Source organism: Diprion similis, chromosome 1 (assembly GCF_021155765.1).
Source record: "Diprion similis isolate iyDipSimi1 chromosome 1, iyDipSimi1.1, whole genome shotgun sequence".
Lineage (NCBI taxonomy): Eukaryota > Metazoa > Arthropoda > Insecta > Hymenoptera > Diprionidae > Diprion > Diprion similis.
The window spans coordinates 4,731,414-4,743,607 of record NC_060105.1 but is presented as its reverse complement, the minus strand read 5'-3'; the positions used below and the strand labels follow the sequence as shown (position 1 = coordinate 4,743,607).

Sequence of the window (12,194 nt, the reverse complement as noted above, 5' to 3'; positions counted from 1 at the left end):
ATTAATTACCGATCAGTTTTATAGATAAAACTGCGTTAAGCAGTAGAATTTGAAACAACTATTAATACTGATTCTTAGTATTCTGGCCGTTTCAATTTGTTCATGCAGTTTTTGTTTTTCTATCTTTGGTAAAAAAAGAAAAAAAAAATTTTATATCAATGTTACTCCAGATTTCGATGATGGGTCAATGCAGCGTTGTCTATAATTATATAGATGAATGGCCTATGATTTGATCCTGTTGTGTATTAGGTGATAATTGACACTTTGAGACGACAGAATATGGAGTGAAATGACACATGCATCCTTAGGAAGCTACTGCATCGACACCATAATTAATAATAATAATATATTTATTATTACAATTGTCTTCGAAACATCTCGCAATCTTCTCCTCCTAACTGATTAACAAAAGTGAATCTCGGAGAAACAATAATATAATATATTACACAATATGTTATATTACTGGTCGAGCATGTTCGAGTGATGATATAAACTTTTAATACACGGAGATCAGTTCATTACAATATAAATATATATATAAAAAATATATACGTATATTTATGGTAGACATGCAATGTTTCCTCCTGATAACGATTAGAAACGCATTAAATAAAAAAACATCTCACACATATAAATTTGCCTACGTTTTTCATATATTTACCTCATTTCGCAAGCACTTGGCAAACCGCAACATTCTGTTGCATGCAATAATTAACGCCACAGCACGTGTCGATCATCGCGATATGATTACTACGAAAATCAAGTATACCTGTGCAAAAACTTGACTCACCCTCGTCTCTCGTGCTTCTTGTCCATTCCGCCACAACGTCATCGGCTTAAATTCACTTTTAAACGTACATCGACGTGTGCAACGTACACTTTGCACCAAACTCCGGCAACGGCTAATATACGGATAATCGGTTATCGTCGAATAAACTCAGGTACCGAACATTCCAGATTCCAACGAACATTTCAAACGAACGCGACAAAAGACAATCGTAGCCACGACAAAACGCGATCGCAGCCTCGACGCCGCGGCGTATTAAAATATTATAAGGCGTAGTAAATCTGACCCGGTTATTTTCATCAAGACACAACTACCCTAGTCGTGTTCTATTCACAAAAAATATGAAAACTTATTCTCACAAATCAACACGATCTTATCCATCACTTAAAACATCGTCCCATTCAATTCTGCACGCTGAATTTTACTAACGAATAATCAGTAACACATACCTGCCGGTCGATCTACCCAAATCCGAACGTCCCGTTCCGATCACCGATTGTTTTCAATCTTTGCATACTTCACATCGTCGCGTAGTCTGTAACATGACAAATCAGACGAATCAAAAACACGATCGGACATGACCAGTTAGTTTCACCTCAGTCTGTTGACGAAAATGTATGCTGACAAACTTTATAAAAATTATGAAAAGTATTTAGTAAACTATCTACGTACGAAACTACTCTCGAGACGTCCTGTGTCTGATTGCCTCTTGTTTTTATCGTACTGCAGAAGAATAACGCGCGACTGTTTGTGCATGAATAAATGAATAATTCTGAAGTCACATTTTTACTGTCAAATATATCAGTGATTATAACCAAACCATTATTTCGATTCTTTTTTCATAGCCGAACCAACGAATGGATTTCCCGCCGATTAAAATTATACGGCCAGATGCGTGCAGCACGGGTGCAGCAACACTGGGCAATATTGTCGGTTACATTTTAGCTCATAATGAGAAATAACTCCTAAAAATATAGTTTGGATATCGAAATTCCATTTCAACTTTGTACTTTCAGTTATTTACATTTAATTTCGAATAAAAATGGCAAGTCGCTATACCTACGTATGCAATGCGTGCGTGACAATTTCATATATGTTTTACACCTTCTTGATTTACTTGCCGATTATGGCACATACCCTGCCGTCTAGTGGTGTAAAAAAACAACTTTGTTTCGCCCTAACCATAAACAATAAACGTAGTGCGCTTTGAACGCCATCCCTTCAGAATTTAGAGAAACTAAATCAGTAAATCAGCTGGTTGTGAACAACATAGAAATAACCCAAGTGGTTGTAATTGGTCTGTTTTGATTATTACATTTCTAAACAAGTTTTAGAAATATTCTAATGTTTTAAAAACTTATACTGCACATCTGCTTATAAATAATAATAATAATAATAATAGTAATAAGAAGAATTTCAAAAGAATTCAGATTGCCCCACAAACCTATCGCACAAGTCGTTTGCAATGGATATTTTAAAGGCAGAAATAATGAAGAAAAGGAAACAGCTGGAGGAGAGTAATATTTTGGTAGGTGGGAAGTAAGTCCTTAGATTTGTAGTCATTAAACGAACCGCATTCTTTATATTTACTGTAAATCGATTACATCTCGTTTCCAGAAAAACGTAGAATAACCTAAAATTTTAACGTTTATCATATGATCCTGACACAGCATAACAATAAGAAATACTTTCGTCGCGGAGAACTTGCCGCGAAGGAACAAGAAGAATACTTGGAAAAGTATGGGCACAAAAAGGACACTGTCAAATCTGACGTCAGCGATCATTCTGCGGATTCTGTAGCAAACAATGGTCAGGAGCATCTAGCCTTGTCAAGGCCTGAAGTCATACGACGCTTACGTGAACGAGGAGAACCGGTTTTATTATTTGGTGAATCGGAGCTAGAAGCATTCAGAAGACTGAGAAAACGGGAAATCCTTGAACCAGAAGTCAACAAGGTATATGAAACTTAATCGTTGGAAGTAAATAACAAGGGAACAGTTGTAATTGCTTTATAAATGATTTGGAGGTTGATTTAAGATCCCCTGAGAGAATGCTTGACACTGGTTTTTCCATTATTCTTTTAACACTTCTTTACGTTCATTTTCCAGGGATTCCGCAATGATTTCCAAGAAGCTATGGAGCAGGTTGACCAGGCATACCTTGATGAAATATTCGAATCCTCGAAACCGCAAGACGGAGAAGGTAAAGGCGATGTACACGTGCCTGACGAAGGTGTGACCTACGACGATATACAGAAGATGTCTGCCAAGCTGAATTGTGGGGACAGAGAATACGACATGAACGTCATCACTCAGTTTTTGCAATTCCTCGTAAAAATGTGGGGCAATCAGTTGAACAGTAGAGCTGCTATGGAAAAGAATAGCACTAGAGGAAAAATGGCTAGTGCTACATATGCTCAGACTCGAGAATACCTCAAACCCCTACTCAGAAAGTTGAAAAACAAGTCTTTGCCTGAAGATATTACCGACAGTTTGACTGAAATAGTTAAACACCTTCTTGAGCGCAATTATATATTGGTAAATATGTGTCTTAGTCTAAAAAAGTGAATTAATGATGTATATTTGACTAATTTATCATCAAATCAACTTGACTATCTATGATTAATGATAATGTGGATGTGGCTGAAAATATAGAGCAATTTCAAATTGTGTCTATTCATTTCAGGCAAGCGATGCATATCTTCAAATGGCTATCGGAAACTCGCCTTGGCCAATTGGTGTGACTATGGTTGGTATTCACGCTCGTACTGGTCGTGAAAAAATTTTCTCCAAAAATGTTGCCCATGTGATGAATGATGAGACGCAGCGCAAGTATATACAGGCACTCAAGAGACTGATGACCAAATGCCAGGAGTATTATCCTACAGATCCATCTCGATGTGTAGAATATGCAAAAACAAACTGAACTTTGTATGTACGTATGAAAATATATTATCTGAATTTTCGTATTACCTTGTATGTAATTGTAAATATATTTAAATTCAATCAATTAATAAATATTATGTTACTTCAACTGTAGAAGATTTAGACTTAACTTCATTTAAATCAAGTACACCCTCAAATCTCTACGTAGTTCGGTACGTTCAGAAAAATAAATAAATAAATTTCTCCTTAAAAGCATTCAGTTTGTGGACTAACTATTTGCCGGAAAATCTACAACTGTGAGAAATTACTAATTTGGGGTAAAAATTCAAAAAGTCTAAAATGAGGAGGATCCTAATATTATCTAAAAACAGATTTAAACTAGTTGATAAATTATTACCTGTCGGTTGCATTTGTCAGCAGAGAAGTAAAAAGACAAACTGTGATTCGCAAAATTTTATAGATCATTTTAGAATTTTGATAGATTTATTTTCTACACACCTATCGTTTATATTGTTTTTCCTGTTATTCGATAAAAATATTCGATATAAATTATTGCATAGAAAGTTTCTAACTTCCCATATCGAAGCATGTATCTATTTTTTATCTAATTCCGATGATCGTTGTACAGCTGCTATAACAGCATTCATGAGAGCTGCTCTATAATAGAGAAAAAAGCAAATATACGGTATATTTGAACTGAAATTGAATGAATTTTTAATTTCTCCATTTCTGCATGTAAACTTACCTAACACCTCCATTTTCAATAGCATGCACTCCACAAATTGTTATACCACCTGGTGAACATACTTCATCCTTGAGTTGTCCAGGATGTTTTTTAGTTTGCAGTAGCATTTTAGAAGCGCCATAAAAACTTTGTCCAGCAAATTTTATGGCCAAATCTCTTGGAACTCCCATTTTGACAGCTCCGTCAGCTAATGCCTCGATCATTACATACACCTGCGAAAAAATGAAACAATTTTATTGATAATATGATGTAAACTGATACATTTCAAAATCATTTCTTAAGGATTGACTTACGTAAGCTGGCCCAGCACCAGAAAGTCCTGTTATAGCATTTATTAGGTCCTCCGGGACTTGCTCACAGATTCCGATACTTGACATTATTGTTGTGACAAGATCTGCGTCTTGTTTTGTTGCTCCATGACCACAAGCGAACACTAAAAAAAGGAACTTTATGGGTAACTGGCCATTACCTTGTATCAGCTACAGAATAGTTATTTCCATTACTTGACAGTTTCTATGAATATCAATCAGATTGGGCAGATAGAGTTTAAATGCTTGGTTGAAGCGTAGTGATAACGTCTGGAGAGGTGACGACACCTATTCCCTCAAATATTACACTTGTTCAAAAAAATATAAGCATCAAGTTGTTCTTCAGATAGTTTGCCCTCCGAATTAACTACATACCTAAATTGACTCGTGTCTGTAAACAAATAGAGTGTTGGCGAACAACAGAGGACCACATTGAGTTTTTCTTCACTCATTTTTAAAAACTGTGACATACTCCATCAGATACTTGTGTACTATTCCGGTAAGATTGTAGGGTTCATTCACCCTGCAGTGTATGTATATTTCCACCAGCACTGCCTAACTTGGGTAGCTGGCAAGTTTAGGCAGAAATTGACATTCAACGTAAGTATACAAAGGTTCTACACTCTTGTTAGTAAAAGTATTTAGAATTGTAGAATCGAATCACGTTACCTGCACGGGGCTGTAATTGTGAACATATACAATGCTTCGATTTGAAAGCTTATTTAAATTTGAACTGCAAAGTGAAGTCATAGAAGTGTCCTATATGCAAGTAAGTTTATTCGGAACTTGGAACCGGTTTGACCTTTTTGTAGAATTTTTTGTCAACAGCTACTTATTACAGCAAGAAAATTTTGTTTCTCTTTAGTATTTGAAATCATGTATTTCCTGTTTTTAGTAAAAATGCTAAACTTGAAGACTTGAACGTGGACAAGTACGTGTTGGAAATTTTGGAGACTACTATGAACATGTCAGAAGTTGAAAGGGTAGTAATAGATTCGACCGCTCACTGGAAAATAAGTATCACAAAATAAATGTGATAGATTTAACATCTGAAGAGCACAACGACTGCCATATTATACGTTCAATTACCAATTTAACCATATTGTCAGAATAAAATGGTTTCAAATCTTGAAAACAATTTGCAATCAAAACGGTGTAATATGTATATGTTGGCATACTTCGATTGAAACGATTCTGAGGCATTATGTATCTACCTGCCCAATCTGAAATTGATTTCACTTCTTTACCAGTAGCACCGGCTCCAACCATTAATGCCATATTTGGCATGGTTCGAATTATTTTTGCCTTTGGTATAATAGGTAAGATTTCCTAAAAAGATTTATAATACATAATATATTTGATAAATTATACAAATATTTAAAATAAAAGATATATATGATGAGATGATTTAGTGTAATGATAGATTCATAAATTATGTATTCAATAAAACATAATTGAAATTGCACGAACCTCCTCAAGTTTTGCTAACGATACTCCAGCTAACACCGAAACAAATAATTTTTCACTAGTATTTAGAGATCCCGAATTTTGTTTAAGAGATTCCATTGCCTCTTTTAGAGACCCAGGTTTCACAAGGAGAAATATAGTGTCTGTTTTTTGCACTACCTCGGCATTATTGGCGGCTATATTTACACCCATTTCACGCCAATTTTCTTGCAACAATTTGACTGGCTCTGATACATGAAGCTTCGAAGCTTCCACTAAGCCTAGTAGTCAAATTAAATTAATTATTAAATTAAATTTACAGTCAGTGACTTGAGGAGTAATCTCACCATTGTTAATGATGCCATGGCCAATAGCTTTGGCAATGTTACCGCCTCCAATGAAGCCAATATCCTTCTTTAAAGTGGCTACACAGAATAAAAAAGTTTTGTATACATTGCTATAGAATAGGAGTAACACAAATACCATTATAGTTATTATGAAAAGCTTGAACAATTTACCAGAAATGCATTCGACGGTAGATGCCATGATACAGTCTAGTTTGGTCCTGCAACTGTGAGGACAGAAAACTTTGAAATGACTGAACGTTTGATGTGAGGTAAGTTAGCAATGACCATGACAGCTATTCGCAACCAAACTGTCCATTTGCCAAGATGTTCAGCCAAAAGAAAACAAGCTTAATATAGACTTGCATTATTTCGCATAAGCTTGAAAATTTTACCTATCACTATGTTCTAAATTATTCTGACTTTTCTCAGTAGTAAATGGTCAGGTACGAACACTCAATATGAAATTGTGCTTTTTATTAGTAAACTTTTATAAAAGCAGGTACAAATATTTTTTAGTGAGCATCCAACTTATATAAGAATTCAACAGAGCTATTAAAAAAATTTTACATTAATACATAGAAAAATGAGTTGGTAGAGTAAAAAAATATTTTTCCAATAAAACTCTGACCAAAAAGGCAGAGAAAAATATTACCTCTAGCTCATTTTTCTTCAATTCAATTAATTTTAGTTGAATGCGCAATTACTCTGCCCTTTTGCATTGGTTTGTGACTTACGCAGCATTAAGATGACAATCCATCCGCATTTCACACAAAATTCGCATACTTTATCTGGTCACATATTATGTGTAAATTGAATAACTTTCTCAGTACATGACTCACAAATAGTTTCATCTCGATATGTACATTCTTACTTTCCAGGACTACTTTATTTATTAGTAATTTCTTCTGATCTTTTAACAGCTTCTTCAATTGCATCCATAAGAGCCGCTCTGAAAATTGAATAAACATTATAAAACGATATTAAATGAAATACAGAAAATCATCAAAGTTAGTCTTACCTGACGCCTGACTTTTCCATGGCGTGTAGGCCACGAATAGATGTACCACCAGGGGAACAGACTTGATCTTTTAATTCACCCGGATGCTTCCCAGTTTCAAGTACCATTTTCGCCGATCCATACATAGTCTGTGCGGCAAACTTAATCGCTAGATCCCGTGGTACACCCATTTTCACCGCACCATCAGCTAATGCCTCGATCATAATGTACATCTGAAAAATGGGAAACCACCTTTATTAAATAGTGAAGGTCGACAATCTAGACATAACTTTAGTTTGTTATTTTCCAAATTGAAAGCACAACGTGAAAATAAGCGTATAGTTAGAAAAGATACTCACATAGGCGGGACCGCATCCCACAAGACCGCTAGCTGCATTGAGTTGATATTCGGGTATGAAGTTACACATTCCAAGCCCGGACATTATGGTCTTTACAGAGGCTATGTCTTCCTCTGTCACGGTACTATCGCCACTGAATACTGTAAACAAGAAATAAAATTTATTTTCTCAATTTTTAGGTAAGTACAAAAATACATTCATTTTTTTGCTCAACAGCGCTTGTTCGGTTAACAATAGGTAGCTGTTACTTACCTGCGCAACCTTCGCCAATTAACAGAGGCATATTCAAAGTTGAACGTATTATTCTGGCCTCAGGTACAACAGGCAGGATCGTCTGAAGTTAAGAAATATTTTTTGGATTAATTGTTCAAATGAGTATTTTATTATAAAATGCACTTTACCTTTCTTAAAACTGACAAAGGTATCCCAGCCAGAACTGAAATGAATAATTTGTCCCGTACTGGTACTGACAAAGTATTCTTTATACCAGTAACTGCTGCATTTAAAGCGTTTGTTTTCACAGACAAAAATATAATATCACAATTTTCCACAACTTTTCCATTTTCAGTTGTTACTTTTGTACCCAAATCCAGCCATGGTTTTTGCATCGGTTCGTAAGGCTCTGCTACATATATACTGGGTGGTTCGAGAAGCTCTATTTTCAGGAAATAAAGTCAATGATCAACAAGGTATTTAGAGTGAATGATATAATATGAATTAGTATTATTGATTTGTATACTTACTACTTTTTAATATCCCATTGCCTATAGCTCTAGCAATATTTCCCCCACCTAGAAATCCGATGCACCCTACCGTGCTCTTTGAAGCGAATTTGCGCGATGATAGATTAACGATCTTAGCTAAAAATAATAAACATTCACGTTAATTATGATTCAAGAAATTAGCAATTACTGAACTAAAACATTGACGCAAATTTTTCGTTAAATAGGTCGAGTTCACGAGTGAATGTACACTGATGAGACAGGCTTACGAAATTGCATGCGAAATGGAATAATCCCATAAGTACTTGATGTCATAATTTACCGTTTTCGTATCTCAGGGCATAACTGCAACAAGTACAACACACCTTCCTCATAATTAAACTTGATGACATCATGTCGAGAACGTTTAACAAGTCCAATCTCAATCGCGTATTACAAAACTATACCTTATGGTCCAAACAAGAAACGCAACAGTTTAATCGATGCCGAGCAAAATATATTGGATACAAAATCGCGTTCCTATTCTAGAATCATACTCGGCCGGGTGCCATTAATTACGTAATAAATAAAAGACTATTGCGACTGCACAGTGGTCCGTATTTATACCGGCCGCGTGAAGGAATTAGACGCACGTGGTTGCTCTTCTTGTCGGTTCAACATTACTGGAAGGACTGGGTGTATGAAATCGCATTCTGTTCCGCGCATGGGTCTTTATCACCTTCTGAATATGTTTGTTTACTCGAAAAGCTTAGGAATTTCACCCGGCAATGAGTCAGCCGAGGCGATGATGCATTGATGCGCCGACGCGCAAATACCCGCGTGAGTTCGGCCACGAATGCATGTACATGTACAATGTACATTGTACATACATACCTTCGCTCAATTTGGACTCGTTGCAACTTCCAACTAAACGTTCCACGGACTTTGTTACAAAATTTTCCACTACCAACTAAACTATTTACATTATACTTAACGGGAATCTTACAATTTGTAGTTACTTATAGATAGTCATACATGATCTGCAGCTGGTGATCGTATTTGATTTACTTATAGGAAATTAAAAATACTTTTATAAATAGCACAAATTTAGTGCTGGTTTGAAAATTCAAGAAAGTCTGTGAATTAAGTGATGCCTGCATCAAATACATCTCAACTTCTGATCTAATCTCAACATTTTTTTAGACCAACTGAAGTTTCATAAAGTTAATACTCTACGATACTTACATGTGATTATATTATATGACATCAAATTATAATAATTAATTGAATTGAGATTATTCACTAGAATTTTGCTAGCGATTTTCATTTATTCTCTTCCCAACAATGTACATTCTGCAAAGTCGTTACTTAGGCACAGAAGACAGCTCGTCTGATCTAGTTACTGCTGCTTCAATCGCATTCATTAAGGACCCCCTTAAATGACAGAACGAAATATGCATGGCTGAATTATATTTTACATCACTCTTACCTAATTTATAAACACTATTGAACAAAGTTTTAAACCAGTTTAAAACAAGAAGAAAAATGACACATTTTTAAAACCAAAACAGATAGACAATTAGTCGAAAAAGATTTGGCATTCATACCTGACACCACCTTGTTCTAGAGCATGAATTCCTCTAATTGTTGTGCCACCTGGAGAGCAAACTTCATCTTTCAACTGGCCTGGATGCCGTCCTGTTTCTAATATCATTTTACCAGCTCCTACTAAGACTTGAGCAGCAAATTTTGTAGCCATCGGGCGTGGGACACCCATTCTTACAGCGCCATCCGCAAGAGCTTCGGTTATCAGATACGCCTTTATAGAAAGTAGCCAAGAGTTATATTAGAACTTCCAGTATGAGATAAATTTGAACTTGTGCCCATGCTATAAAATATGACCTGATTTATGTTAGTATTGCTATTTCCTTTCTTTATATGTGTGTTAACTTGTACTGAAAAACATGTTTTCCCAGTTATAAAATAGTCATATGATAACTCTGATGAAAGTTTCTAGTACAGAACAATGATAAACATTGCTATATTACATACATAGGCAGGACCAGAACCTGACAATCCACCAACAGCATTCATTAGAGTCTCTGGTATGCTCTCGCTGATTCCCACATGCGAAAATAATGCATTTACTAGAATTTCGTCGTTAGCAGTCGTTCCTTTGGAACAGTAGACTGAAAGTAAAATGAATTACATGTTGGTAAGGAACGTTTGAATACTATAATCCTAGTCCAAATTTCTTTTCAACACACAATAATGAAAAATGTGTTAACATAAACATAATTTATATTTATTGTTAAAAATAACACTTGGAAGTGCGAAAAGTTGGATAATGGATATTTTATTCAAATCCAGCTGGAAAATTTACATACCAGTGATACCCTCGCCGACCATCATGGGTGTATTCGGCATTGATCTAATAACTCTTGGTTGCTGAACAATGCGGGCTAATTTCTGGAATACACACCTGATAATGTTAATAGTAAATAAAAATAGAAGCATGACAAAAATTAAACATGGATATTGATCGATTGGGTTAAAGACAAAGCCTCAAATGCTTAAAAAAAACTGATAAATTTGACAAATACTGTTATTTGTTTTAAAGTGAAACTCTATTTCTCCAAGATCTTACTATTTCACAGTCTTACTTTTCCTACTTACTGTCTGAAGAACATCAAGAGTCACGCCAACAAGTACAGACACGTATAATTTGCTTGGAGGGCATTTAGTTACAGTTTTAGCAATGCCAGCTAAAGCCTCATCCAGCATTTGGGGTTTCATTGCAAGAAATATGACATCGGTATTTTCCACAACCTCTCCATTTTTCAGTGTCGCATGAGCCCCTAGATCACTCCAGAAACCAAGCGTTCTGGTCGTTCTTCCCGATACCCAGACGTTGTCAGCTTTCAATACACCTACAAATGTGGGTATCAAAATATCAAACTCAAGACTTGTATTATTGTATACTCGTCTAAATATTTATGAATACTACATCAATCAATATTGATGTTTATTAGCAATAAAGCATAATCATCCATGAACACTATTGTCTACTACTGTGCTGTATAATCTAGTAGATCTGTGAAGTAGTAAGTTAATGTAGAATTCATTATTATTCATTACTCATTTTCAATTCAAATCCTTTACCGTACCTCTTCTTATGAGACCAGCACCTATAGCGCTAGCCATATTTCCACCACCGATAAAGCCAACTCTAAGGGATGTCAAATCTTCAGATACTTCTGCCATGATGCTTGTATCTCAGTTTATGTATAATTCAGTCGAGGCTGAAATAATTATAAAGCAAATTGAGACCGATTAGAATTTTCGCATAGGTGTCAATGAGCCACATAACCTTACTGTAAACTAACTCACGAAAAGGAAATCTTCGATCGGTGTTAGCACTGGGGAAATTGCGATTAAATGTACTCGCTGACAACAGTACTTTAATTTATGCCCTAAGCATTGACAAGACCTAAAGAAGCTGCAAATTTTTGTTCTGTTTTGTTAGTATTCTAATCCTCCTTCGCTTCAAGACAAGACTTGTAACATTTGATACCCGTGATGAGCTACATAATATCCTCAAGAATAAGTGATATGAAAT

General features: G+C 35.4%; 3 protein-coding genes across 3 annotated transcripts; 1 reads left to right on the top strand and 2 right to left on the bottom strand.

Moving 5' to 3' along the window:
* Positions 1-2,030: 2,030 nt before the first annotated feature.
* LOC124408006 (pre-mRNA-splicing factor 18) lies at positions 2,031-3,825 on the top strand. The gene is made up of 4 exons (XM_046884647.1): positions 2,031-2,315; positions 2,458-2,742; positions 2,896-3,324; positions 3,473-3,825. The coding sequence occupies exons 1-4, from the start codon at positions 2,253-2,255 to the stop codon at positions 3,710-3,712; spliced, it is 1,017 nt and encodes a 338-aa protein (XP_046740603.1). The 5' UTR covers positions 2,031-2,252; the 3' UTR covers positions 3,713-3,825.
* A 281-nt stretch (positions 3,826-4,106) lies between these two features.
* Positions 4,107-6,830, bottom strand: LOC124408018 (pyrroline-5-carboxylate reductase-like). Its single transcript, XM_046884658.1, has 7 exons — positions 6,690-6,830; positions 6,519-6,596; positions 6,196-6,452; positions 5,973-6,054; positions 4,711-4,850; positions 4,418-4,629; positions 4,107-4,329 (listed from the first exon to the last, which is right to left on the bottom strand). The coding sequence occupies exons 1-7, from the start codon at positions 6,715-6,717 to the stop codon at positions 4,266-4,268; spliced, it is 861 nt and encodes a 286-aa protein (XP_046740614.1). The 5' UTR covers positions 6,718-6,830; the 3' UTR covers positions 4,107-4,265.
* Positions 6,831-7,186: 356 nt separating this feature from the next.
* On the bottom strand, positions 7,187-11,958 carry LOC124409074. Its single transcript, XM_046886470.1, has 13 exons — positions 11,743-11,958; positions 11,252-11,505; positions 10,963-11,044; positions 10,628-10,764; positions 10,183-10,394; positions 9,943-10,009; positions 8,919-9,036; positions 8,618-8,734; positions 8,274-8,529; positions 8,127-8,206; positions 7,875-8,014; positions 7,537-7,748; positions 7,187-7,467 (listed from the first exon to the last, which is right to left on the bottom strand). The coding sequence occupies exons 1-13, from the start codon at positions 11,837-11,839 to the stop codon at positions 7,404-7,406; spliced, it is 1,836 nt and encodes a 611-aa protein (XP_046742426.1). The 5' UTR covers positions 11,840-11,958; the 3' UTR covers positions 7,187-7,403.
* Between the last annotated feature and the right edge of the window lie 236 nt (positions 11,959-12,194).

What these genes read in the sequence shown, in the direction of transcription:
- LOC124408006 (XM_046884647.1), top strand. Translation starts at nt 2,253, where the DNA reads ATGGATATTTTAAAGGCAGAAATAATGAAGAAAAGGAAACAGCTGGAG. An exon ending in TGGAGGAGAGTAATATTTTG is followed by an intron (nt 2,316 to 2,457) that starts GTAGGTGGGAAG and finishes ATCCTGACACAG; the next exon opens with CATAACAATAAGAAATACTT. An exon ending in TTGAGCGCAATTATATATTG is followed by an intron (nt 3,325 to 3,472) that starts GTAAATATGTGT and finishes TATTCATTTCAG; the next exon opens with GCAAGCGATGCATATCTTCA.
- LOC124408018 (XM_046884658.1), bottom strand. Translation starts at nt 6,717, where the DNA reads ATGGCATCTACCGTCGAATGCATTTCTG. An exon ending in TACCGTCGAATGCATTTCTG is followed by an intron (nt 6,597 to 6,689) that starts GTAAATTGTTCA and finishes TATTCTGTGTAG; the next exon opens with CCACTTTAAAGAAGGATATT. An exon ending in CGTTAGCAAAACTTGAGGAG is followed by an intron (nt 6,055 to 6,195) that starts GTTCGTGCAATT and finishes AAATCTTTTTAG; the next exon opens with GAAATCTTACCTATTATACC.
- LOC124409074 (XM_046886470.1), bottom strand. Translation starts at nt 11,839, where the DNA reads ATGGCAGAAGTATCTGAAGATTTGACATCCCTTAGAGTTGGCTTTATC. An exon ending in CAATGGGATATTAAAAAGTA is followed by an intron (nt 8,530 to 8,617) that starts GTAAGTATACAA and finishes TCCTGAAAATAG; the next exon opens with AGCTTCTCGAACCACCCAGT. An exon ending in AATTGGCGAAGGTTGCGCAG is followed by an intron (nt 8,015 to 8,126) that starts GTAAGTAACAGC and finishes TCTTGTTTACAG; the next exon opens with TATTCAGTGGCGATAGTACC.